The sequence below is a fragment of the Morus notabilis genome, unplaced genomic scaffold (assembly GCF_000414095.1).
Source record: "Morus notabilis unplaced genomic scaffold, ASM41409v2 Scaffold1460, whole genome shotgun sequence".
Classification (NCBI taxonomy): Eukaryota; Viridiplantae; Streptophyta; class Magnoliopsida; order Rosales; family Moraceae; genus Morus; species Morus notabilis.
In genome coordinates, this window is record NW_010362372.1 from 371,298 (window position 1) to 381,620 (window position 10,323).

The following is a 10,323-nucleotide window of genomic DNA, read 5'->3' on the forward strand; positions in this document are numbered from 1 at the left end:
TTTAAGAAGCTATATAGTATAAGAGTATGTGTTTTACACTCCACGAAATCTTAATTTAAAGCCCCGAAACTTTTTTCATTTTTTTAATGTGTGCAAGTCCAAAAGACATAAGATCAAGTCAAGTTGTGTTTTCGTGAAAAACAAATATCAAAACTTTTTTGTTATAGTTTTTTTTTTCATAAAATTTAAATTTAACTATTTTGTTAAAATATTTTCTCTCATATTAAATTTACTTTTAAACTCAAATTCTCATCTCAGATTATAAAACCAACATACTAAGAATTATAAAACCAACATAGGAGTAATAATAATATTGACTTCTAGCCAATTGTAATCCGCATCCTAACACTGAAATAGTGGACATACATAAACCTGGCTAAATTTGAGATAAACAATTAACTTTTACAAGTTGAAACACCGACAATTATTAGTATTGTTTTGCTAAACCTTTTTAGAGTAATACTTGTTACTAGTTGAAACATTGTTAGATATTTCATATCACAATTAAATGGAATATGAAATTGATGATAGGAGATGATTCAGAAAAGCAATATTGTCGTTTGAAAGTTTTGACACTGAAAGATTAAAGTATGTACCATATAAGTCAGATGCTAAAATAAATAAGAAATACGTGTGATGTTGAATGTTAGCCATTGATATTTATCATTTATATATATACATATATATATATATCAAAGTGCGGTTTCATTTTCAACTTTAGCTGGCGTCAAACCTTTGTCGTTTTTCTTTTTCTTATGACAATATTCCTTCTTTTTCCTTGAGATGGCAGACAGACTCCAAACGTACAAGCAAACAGAGGACAAGAAATGAAGCAAATACATCATTATGTCGATGAAGAACTCCACCGACCGACAAGGAGACAGAGCCACGGATTTCATGAAAGCCGGAATTGGTTTCTGATGGAAAAGTCCAGTGAGAAAGATTGCATAACAAACGTCAAAAAGAAAATAACATGGGTTTATTCTTTTAGAGTTTAACTTGAATATAATTTTTAAATTGAATTTGAATTAAACTTGTAATTTGAGTTTGTATTTGATTGTGTACATTTGAGTTATAATTTGAGATAAGAATCTTTTTGAGTTTATATTTGAGCGAGTCAAAACTTAAATTTGTATTTAGATTATATTTTAATAAAAACTAAATGCTGATGAAAAATTTTAATAGGGTATATGGGTCAGGTTTTTTTCGTCTTCTCGTTGTCAACGCATAGAAAAAAAAATCATCTCAATCAGAATTAAAACGAAAAAGTTATAGCATTTTTAAGAATAGAAAAAATAGTGTTCATTAATTTGAGTTCGAGTTTCTGAACTCGAATTGAAGGGGAAACTTGAACTCGAGTTTTAATTCTAAACTCGAGTTTAAATTTAAAAGAACATAAACTCGAATAAAATTGTAACTCGAGTTACATTTTTTTAAGTTTTTCACTCAAAAAACAAGCCCATAGTAAAAGAAATAAATAGAAGACAGCTAAATGTGTCTCAGAAAGTTAAGGAAACACTTGTCTTTTAGGTTTTTTTTTCTAAAACAGTATGGTTTCAGAAGATAAACATCACTTGTGTAGTTGTTTTCTCTGTCTCACTATATTGAGGAAACATGGCCATCTTCTCTGTATAATGCTTGCTTCCAGCCGGCCCTAATCTTTGCTTTTTTTTTTTTTTTTTTTTTAATATAATGTAGAATCGAACTCGCATTTTTTCAAATTCAAACCATGTCTCACCATACTTCATGTCGTTTGAGCTAGTGAATTAATCTTTATCGAATCATTTTTTAGATGTAAAAATATTCATGATATCATTTACTTGACAAAATTTGACATTACGACTTTGTCTGAGATGTAGACTATGTTTAGAATTGATCCCATTTTTATTTTTTTTACGTTTTTTAAAAAAATAAAAAAGAAAACGTTTCTAAAACGGCGTTTGGCACAATAAAAATAAAAAAGTGAAATGAAAACGATTTTTTAGTTTAGTGTAAAATGAGATAGAAATAAAAAATGACTTTTAGTCATTTTGCAGTTTTTGTTTTCGTTTTCTCCTCTCTCGAGCAGAGAGAGAAGGAAAGAAACATTAATGAGTTTTTTTAATACTGAAAATAATCTCTTGATAAAACTATCAAATGCATTTTTAAAAATGGTTTCTGTTTGAGATTAAAAACATTTTCATTTTTATTTTCAAATAAAAAAATAAAATCATTTCAAAACGAGTTTTAAACGCGCCCATAATATTGGATTGAATTTTTGTTGTTTGGATTGAGATGGATATGGAGTTTCATAGACATCTTCTCATCAATAATCTCACTATTTTTTTCATGCGTAAGAGAATGAGGTCTTCCACTATAAATTTGGAGTTTTGATCGGACAATTTATCAAACAAAAATTGAGGGAATTAACAATTATGAGAGTAGTTTTCATGGTGATGATAACATAGAGTGGGTGGAAACTGGAAAGGACCAAGAACCCACCACTATAAGCAGAAATGGAACAATATGGTATAAAGTTTTTGGACCAACACTCTTATATATCATGTCTACTTCATAATTTATGCACGTTCACTTTGTCCCTTTAGAATTCAAGGGACAAAGTGAGATGGCATAAAATAAAATTTAAAAAAAAAATGTGAAACTTGAAAGTAAACTCTTTACCATGACAAGCTCTACTGAGCTATTCTTTACCAAATTCCTTTTCGTTTACTTTTTTTTTTAAATAACACAAAATTGCCTAATTGTTAATTAAAGCCTCGTTCATTTTGCCGATTCGAGTTTTTAGTTTTAAGTTTTTACAGTAAAAAGCTCTCAGAAAATGTCACATTAATTTTTCTGCTACAGTGAAAAACTCTCAAAAAATGTTACATCTCAACTCGAATTGAAAACTCAAATCTGCTAAGTAAACAAGACCTAAGTCTTTTTGTAATCAATCATTAAAAGGACAACAAAGGTAGCCCAAACCATGGAAGTAGAAAAGGAATCTGAGCAACCTACTTCGGAGTTGGTTCAGAACTGAAGCCCTTAGTGGACCCCTCAATTTTTGGAGAATATTAAATCGGTATTTGCTCATCAAATTATCGTGTCCTCTCGATGGACCCGTTTAATTTATTAATTTGAGTTTTTAATTCAAATTGAGATGTGACTTTATATAATAATTTTTTACTATAACAAAAAAAATTAAATGCAACTGTTTCTGAGAGCTTTTTACTGTAACAAAACTTAAATTCTAAACTCAAATCGGTAAAATGAACGGAACTGTATAAACTTCTACGACTCCACCGATACAAGGACCTAATAACTCGTTAACCGATTATTAAAATAAGTATTTATGAAGCATTGCAAAGACCACGTTGATTCCCAAAAATAAATAAATAAATACGGATCATATTGAATTGAACGAAGATAATCACTTTTAGCGTCCAAAAAAAAAAAAAAAAGAGTAGCATCAATGTATACGGCATTGACAACTTTTAATTCTTTCTCCAAAGAATATATTTGAAAATCTGCTCTAGAGTCTTTAATCCCGAGTCAAGAGGGGAAACAAAAGGTGTGGTAGAACTTTCATTTACATGCAATTTAGTCGGATAAGCACAGAAAAAAAAAAACTGCTTATCTTCCAAGTTCAGAGAACATGGCTCGGAAACAATATTCTTCCCCCATCACAAGATAAGGGAAAACTGAGGGATATTCATGAATAACCCCAAGACCTCCAAGGATCAAGCAACAAAATACCTATGATTTCACTAGTTGGTTTACTGAAAATAAGCTTGCCGCGGAGGAGGAATCATGCCATCAAGAAAGGCTATATACCATTGAGACAACCATTGTGGAAATGAAGAAAATGATTGCCTTCGAAGCATACTCATAGGTCTTGCAAAATATTTTCAGAGTTTCATAAGTGATGGGGAGCGAGCTTGTTGTACCTCCACAACATCAACAAGCATGCCTGCTTCGTCGTCGACTCGTCATCATCCACCAACTATAGTTCATCATTTTGCAACTCACCAAAATCTACTAACGCCACTCTCGGCATTGGTTGCACTTCCAGAGGCCATCAAATGATGACTGGTCAGTCGAGGGCAAACAATGACTGTGTACCCAAAGCCCACAATTCTGACAAGAAAGATCGGGATCTGGTTCTTCATGGAAACAAAGCTGACACTTGGCAGATGCTGATGGCATGGGATTCCATGCATTGCTAATGTTCATTCCATGTTGTTCACAGACCTCATCCTGTGAAATTGCGCAGAACTTTCCCTGATCTTCTGGTTCCTCCCCAGGAGCATCAGCTCCCAGCAACTCCGAAAAAGTGAAAAAGGTCTGGGGTTCAAAATCATAATCAAAACCTTCACCGTCAAACATTATGTCACCTTCCACACCGTCGACAGAGATATCCCATTCGGTAGGAGGATACAATGTGTTCTCTGTAGGTTCCATGGGGTTTTCCATCATAGTATCCGAATAAAATTCAGCATTAGAAAAATTACTGCCCGGAAAATCATCCAAATCCCCTTCACGCTTCACATGCCTTCTAACTGGCAATTTCTGTGGCCCTGGCCTACCAGTGTCCCATTCAGTATCAATTTCTGAATCACGCTCCATAACAAGCTCGACTCTTGAAAGAGGAAAAAGAAGAGGATCATCGTCCTGTTGGGACACTTCCTCCAAGGGAAACATTGGAGTAGAGGGTTCACTTTGTCTGGAATAGAAAATGGTCCCAGAATCGGAGTCCACTCCGGAACTTTCTTGCTTCAAAGGTGTAATGCATGTTTTCTTGCTTTCACTCATCGGAGTCGCAATTTCACTCAAGGGAAACATTGGAGTAGAGGGTTCACTTTGTCTGGAATAGAAAATGGTTCCAGAATCGGAGTCCACTCCGGAACTTTCTTGCTTCAAAGGTGTAATGCATGTTTTCTTGCTTTCACTCATTGGAGTCGCAATTTCACTTTGTCTTGGGTAAAAAGCAGTTCCACTATCAGAGTCCACCCCAGAATTCTCTCGTTTCAAATGCCGAATGAAATTCTTTTTGCCCTCCTGTGTTTTCTCTTTATGGTCCATAAAGGGACACAACGGTGATTTTATCCTCCTGCACTTGCAACACTTGAAGCCTGCTATATCAAAAATCTTTGACTCCTCGAGTTTAACAGCATCAGCGTGATACCAATCTGCCAATGAACACATACTCTAAATTAAACATAAAATAACAGAGATATAAGAAATTTTCACTACAACATCAACAAGCCTTAATCCCAACTAAATAAGATATTTTCACTGTGAAAAAGAAAAAGATAAAGCGCCTAATGTCTGGATAAACTTACTTTTGCAAGTTTCGCAGCAAATATACATCAGATCTGACCTATATGGCTTTCGGCAAAGGTGGCATTGAGGTTCCATCCTGTGGGCACCCAAGCCACCCCCCTTTAAAAGAATGTTATTAAGCCTGAAATCAATGCTTGTATCTTTAATGTTTTGATCAGGAACGCTTGAATCCTTACTGTTCTTCTTCTTCCAGATGACACCCCAATTACACTGCTTGCGTCGACTTTTCACAGCTATACTAGATTCAGAAGTAGCTTGTTTGGTCACAGAAGGAGTGTCCTGTGCTCTGATATTAGATTTACCCACGGTCATCAAATTCTTGTATTTTGGCACTTGCAAGTGCAAAGGACTAGTTGGAGATTCATTGCAAGTTCCATTCTGCGTAAGAACTTTTCCGTGGTAGCACTGCTTGCACATCATCAAAAACTCAACTTCCTCATTTGTTGAAAATGTTGAACTAACTGTACAGTCTCTATGACAAAAACCTGCCTCATATATTGGAACAAGTTAATAATTCATCGAGTTCAATACAAAAATAGACCTTAAAAACTAAGGAAGAAGCAAGGGATTGTTCCAGAAACAGAAAACATTATTCACTAAGACTGACAGTTCATTAATTACGTCCGACCGATATAGATGTAGCACCATGAATCTTTCATGGCTTTCCAAAAACCTAATCTGAACTCAAAAAAGCAGTTCTCTTCATAATGTGCATGAATACTTATGGTTGATTTGCCAAAAATAAGAAATGGACTATAGCCCACACCACATCACTCACAGTAAAAAATAAAATAAAATAAAATAAAATAAAATAAAATAACACATATTTGGGTTCAATCTAAAAGTATCCAAGCACATTTTTTTTTTAGTTTATTCTAGAATGTTCATATCATAGGCTTTGCTCATCCAATCTTTCCAATTATAAGGCCAAATATCAAGTTCAGTCTCATTCCAACTTCCAAGCCAAGATCACCTAATAGGCGCTGGTTTCAACATTTAATTAGTTAGTTGAAGGATATCAATGCCAAAGAGATATAATTGCTAGGTGTTCCAAATCCTAAAGTGACTAAAAAATAAAATTTACCTTATTCAGAATAATAATAATAACAGAAAATTAGAAAAGAATTAAAAAAAAAAAAAAGAGCTTTAAAATTAGCAATGTTCTACCCTCCACGACCACCCTGCAAAGGAATCAAAATTAACATCACGGTGAGAATGTACCTTTGCACACACCGCACTTGACTGCCGTCCTAAAAATGGAATGAAAAAGTACTTCATGAGCCTAGGCAAGTAGGTGCAAGGAAAGGAGATAAAAAGGAGAACATCAAATAATCATTACCCTAATACAGCATCCATTTGACATGAAATACAGGTGCATATCTCCAGATTATCTCTCTTGCATGTAAGGTAGAAAAACACATCTCTGTAAGGAGCCTTCATCCGTTTCTTCTGCAACTTAGGCAAGAAATTAAAAGGCTCCTGAATTGATGGCAATGGCACTTCAATAGCACCTCGTTCGTACTCTTTAATCAAGTATAAAGGAACCCGATTTTCATGAAACCAAAACTTCTCCTGCCCATCCTGACTTTGCTCAATTTCAATGATACTCTTCATGACACGGGAAGGAAGATGCTTTTGGCCGGCAAAGGCAATCCCATAAATGACCTTGTTTTCCAGAACTCTTTTGCTACAAATGACCGCATTTCTAAAAGCAGATGCTTCTGTCTCTGCACATTTCCCATCCTGGAGATTTTGCTCAGGATGAACAAGATCACTCCATCTTACATGACAGTCAAGGTATCTGACCTGATTCAAATTCCAATTGAATTATTTCAAGTTAAACTAACTGACTCCACATGTAATCCCTCATGCTGCCAACAAGAGAATATCCAAGCAAAGATTAGGGGGAATGAAGACTTAAGTGCAATAGCAAAAAGGAACCAGACCTGAAGTGCAAGCTGGGAGGCATTATTACTCATTTCAACCGCAGCCCTCCAAGCTAACTGTCTGCTTCTTTTAGGAATCTCAGAACCATCAGTATAAAATACACTAGAGATTTTCCTCGAACCTCCTAAAAGAAGACAATCATCAGCATGCATTTTTTTATCCAAGTTTTGTGTATCATAAGAATGAAAATTTATTTTGTTAAAGATATTATATCAAGTGGTAAAAGAGTAACCGACTGCTTAAAAATTTGAGTAACTGACTTGGTTTTGCAGAATGTTACCTTGACGAGCTGCTCTCTTTACCATTGCAGAGGGCAAAATTGCTTTCTGGAATACAAGCTTTGATTGCTTCCCCCCTTGCCACCAGATGAAGCTTTTTTCATGGCAACCATCATCTGTAAGTTCAGACATAGCAGATTGCTTCTTTCGCCTACCAGGACCACATTTTTGTGTTGTTCCAGCAGTGCATGAAGCATTTTGCATTGCCGAATATTCAACCAACCAATCATCAACAAGCTTAACCCAATCACTCAAAAGAGCAATAATCCGTATATTTTCCTCGAGCTGCAAATAAAACACGGATCATCCACTAAAATGTAATAGCACATAAATGCGTACAAATCTAAATACAGGACACCAAGGTTGTGTCTGGTATGAGGGTTCTAGAACTGGAACCATGATTCTTGTTCAAACCTTTGTTTGTTTGCAAAAAGTAAAAATGGTTCTTGAAAATCAGTTGGATGATTATGATTCAAGGTTTGAATCCTTATGTGATGTTTTAAACCAGAGCCACCCCAAAAAATAAAACCACCCCCCCCCCCCCCCCCCAAAAAAAATGTTTTAAACCAGGGCCCCCCCAAAAAAAAAAACCCCCCCCCCCCCCCCCGGTTTTGGATGGTTCAAACCCATGGTTCTGATTTCGGTTCCATAACCATGGTTTGGACCCCAAGTTCAAACCATGAATCATGGTTCTAGTTCTAAAACCAAAACCACCCTGGTTTGAGCCCTCATACCAAACGCAACACAAATGATCTGCAGTTTTCACCTCAGGTATGCTGCGTGTTATGTTTCTGACCTACCAGATCAATTTCTAGCAGTTTTCACATAAACAAAACTCAACAGATGTTTTAACGCTCATAGATAAAGAATGCAGGAAAACGAGAGCTTAAAAACTGCACCAAGCACTTGTTGGTCATAAATAGGGTTATTTCATGAAAATATATCTTTATATAAAATGATTAACATGTCTATATATTAGGTTAATAGAGAAAATGTCATAGCTCTTCCATTAGAGATTTCCGTAACAACAGGATTAAGAAGTTAAGTAAACTTTTTTTTTTATCCAAACACATGCATGCACTACAATGGACAAGCATCTGAGATTCTGAAGTGCAATCTGGCGAAACAAGCAAGAAGCATTTACAACACACATGCAATACCTAATAAAAATTATGTGTGCGCATGTGTCTTTAAGAAAAGAATTTAAATTATTTAAGTAACAATACAAACAAATCACTGATAAAAAATACAAATAAATCTATGAATATAAATTATAAGAACTTATTAAACCTCATACTTCTTTTTTGTCTGTAAAGATTATCAGGCTTGATACAAATTAAACCTCATACTTCTTTGATACTTATACCTTATAAATCACAAACCTTAAGTCCTAGCAAGCGCGTGATACAAACTAATACATACTTCATAGAATTCCTTGCAGATTTTTTCTTTTTTTTTTGGCAATCTAATACTTGACAGAATTCCTCACAGGCAATTTTCTCCTCCAACTACACTTTCCCGCTTACCAATAAAAACTTAAAACTAAACTATTTCTCTAAAGTTTAAAAGACAAAAATTACCGCAACCCCTAGATATCCACAAGAACATAAAAGCAGATCCATGTATTTGCTTCAGCAAAGATGCATTTCCTTCGAATCTTGTGGAGAATCAAACATCAAACTTATGTTTGGCTCACTAGGTGGAACTTATGAGTGGGAAAGAGAAAGAGATGCCACTTTACAGGCCACATACTAGAAAGAAAATTGTAACGCAAAATAATAAACCCAAAAAAGCAAACCAAATGATAAATAAAGAACTTACTTCAAGCAGGAGGGCTTTTATTTCACTGCAAGATGACGCTTGTTCCACCTGTTTGCACCATTGTTTCCTATAACTTGCATTCAGAAAGGGGCCAACTATTAGACCACATAAACTTTCCTCCATATATAATATGTATGTTGCAATGCTTGCAAGACTCCCCTCTCCACTCTTTAAGGGACGGAGGGTGGCAAGGATCCTAGTAGCACCTTTAGTGGCACTTAAGGCAGCATGATTTAACATACACCCTCTCTTGCTCGAGACAGTAGCCTTACAGGATAGGCACCAACCACACCTCTCCCTTGGAACCTCCACAAGCTTCTTCTCAGAAGTGGGCCAGAAGAAACGTGAGGCTACTAATGAGAATGCTTTTGTTTGCAAATAGTTTTCAGATGCGACTTTTTTGGAATTACCCGAAGTATGAGTCTCTGAAACCCGAGTTTCTTCTGAAGAGAGAAGAGCCAACTTAGCAGCAGCTGATGAAGCAAAGTCCCCGTGCATATAATGATTTAAATAAGCCTGAGGTTTATAAAGAGACCCCATGTACACACAATCATCAAATGAATTGCTTTCACCCTTCCCTAAAGCTTCATAATTGCCTTTGTTTCTCTGAGAAGACAAAGTCACTAGAAAACGAATACCATTTCCATGCCCAGTGTAATTGCAGTTACTGGTAAGTTCTTCTGCAGTTGATCTCTCAACTAAACTTTGATTGCTGAAATCAGAATGACCAACATGTTGGCTAACTGAACCAATCAACCCATCGGCCTTGATCTGAGAACTAGTAAAGTCAACTTGAACCATATTAACGCAAGTCTCAAGTGATGTTGTCACGTCGCCCATACTACTTTCATTTATACTAGCAGTGTTGTTGTGATCATCCGCGACAGGAAGAGGAAGTGAATAAGTAGGTAAGATGGCATCTTCTTTTGGCTTTGCTGAATCTGCATCTCTTTCC

General features: G+C 35.5%; 1 protein-coding gene across 1 annotated transcript in view; it reads right to left on the bottom strand.

Moving 5' to 3' along the window:
* Nucleotides 1-3,448: 3,448 nt before the first annotated feature.
* The window catches only part of LOC21397254 (DDT domain-containing protein PTM), a 9,896-nt gene continuing 3,021 nt past the window's right edge, over nt 3,449-10,323 (bottom strand). Inside the window, exons 5-11 of the mRNA XM_024168035.1 lie at nt 9,369-10,323; nt 7,550-7,832; nt 7,269-7,393; nt 6,662-7,128; nt 6,544-6,572; nt 5,322-5,807; nt 3,449-5,168 (exon numbers count right to left, since the gene is read on the bottom strand). Of these exons, the coding sequence (XP_024023803.1) occupies nt 4,018-5,168; nt 5,322-5,807; nt 6,544-6,572; nt 6,662-7,128; nt 7,269-7,393; nt 7,550-7,832; nt 9,369-10,323 (3,496 nt within the window). The 3' untranslated portion in view covers nt 3,449-4,017. The remainder of the gene's footprint in view (nt 5,169-5,321; nt 5,808-6,543; nt 6,573-6,661; nt 7,129-7,268; nt 7,394-7,549; nt 7,833-9,368) is intronic.